Source organism: Microtus ochrogaster, unplaced genomic scaffold, assembly GCF_000317375.1.
Source record: "Microtus ochrogaster isolate Prairie Vole_2 unplaced genomic scaffold, MicOch1.0 UNK38, whole genome shotgun sequence".
NCBI lineage: Eukaryota > Metazoa > Chordata > Mammalia > Rodentia > Cricetidae > Microtus > Microtus ochrogaster.
The window spans coordinates 1,545,760-1,546,350 of record NW_004949136.1 but is presented as its reverse complement, the minus strand read 5'-3'; the positions used below and the strand labels follow the sequence as shown (position 1 = coordinate 1,546,350).

At 50.8% G+C, this 591-nt stretch overlaps 1 protein-coding gene across 1 annotated transcript in view; it reads right to left on the bottom strand.

Annotated features, from left to right (window-relative positions):
• Window positions 1-591, bottom strand: part of Wrap73 (WD repeat containing, antisense to TP73) — a 13,559-nt gene that overhangs the window by 4,955 nt on the left and 8,013 nt on the right. The window contains exon 5 of the mRNA XM_026790020.1: window positions 4-68. Within this exon, the coding sequence (XP_026645821.1) occupies window positions 4-68 (65 nt within the window). The remainder of the gene's footprint in view (window positions 1-3; window positions 69-591) is intronic.

The window sequence follows — 591 nt, the reverse complement described above, 5'->3', positions numbered from 1 at the left end:
CACATAGTCCCTGCAGTCTCGCCTCTCTGCCAAGGCCAGGTAGCGGCCATCCCTGGTGAAAGTTATTCCTGTGGAGAGAGAATGTACTGGAGCCAGAGCGTGGACAAATGCCCAGGGGACAAGAGAAAGAACCAAGCAAGAAAAGGGGAAGCCCCAGAAATGTGGTGAGCAGGACACTGTCACACGGGAACCTGACAAGCAGAGAGATCTCACTCCTCCAAGTTAGGTGGGAGCCCAAGTACCTGATTTTTAATGTGTCAGAAATGTCACTGACTGAATGCAGTTAGTATGTTTCACAAAGAAACTACAGGAGACACTTGTGGTCAAAATCCAGTTTGGCACATGTGTGTCGTGGCATATGTGTGTGTGTGTGTGTGTGTGTGTGTATAAAGGTTAAAAGACAGTCTTAGGCGTCTGTACTCCCCAACGACCTTGTTGAGATTGTTTGCAACTGCATGTGCCAGGCTAAGTGGCCTGCAAGCTTCTGAAATTCTCCGTCTCCAGCTCCCATCTTGATGTAGGAGCGCTGGGACTGCAGACTTGTGTGGCCGTGCCTGCTCCACAGTGGGCTCTGGGGTCTGAACTCAGTGC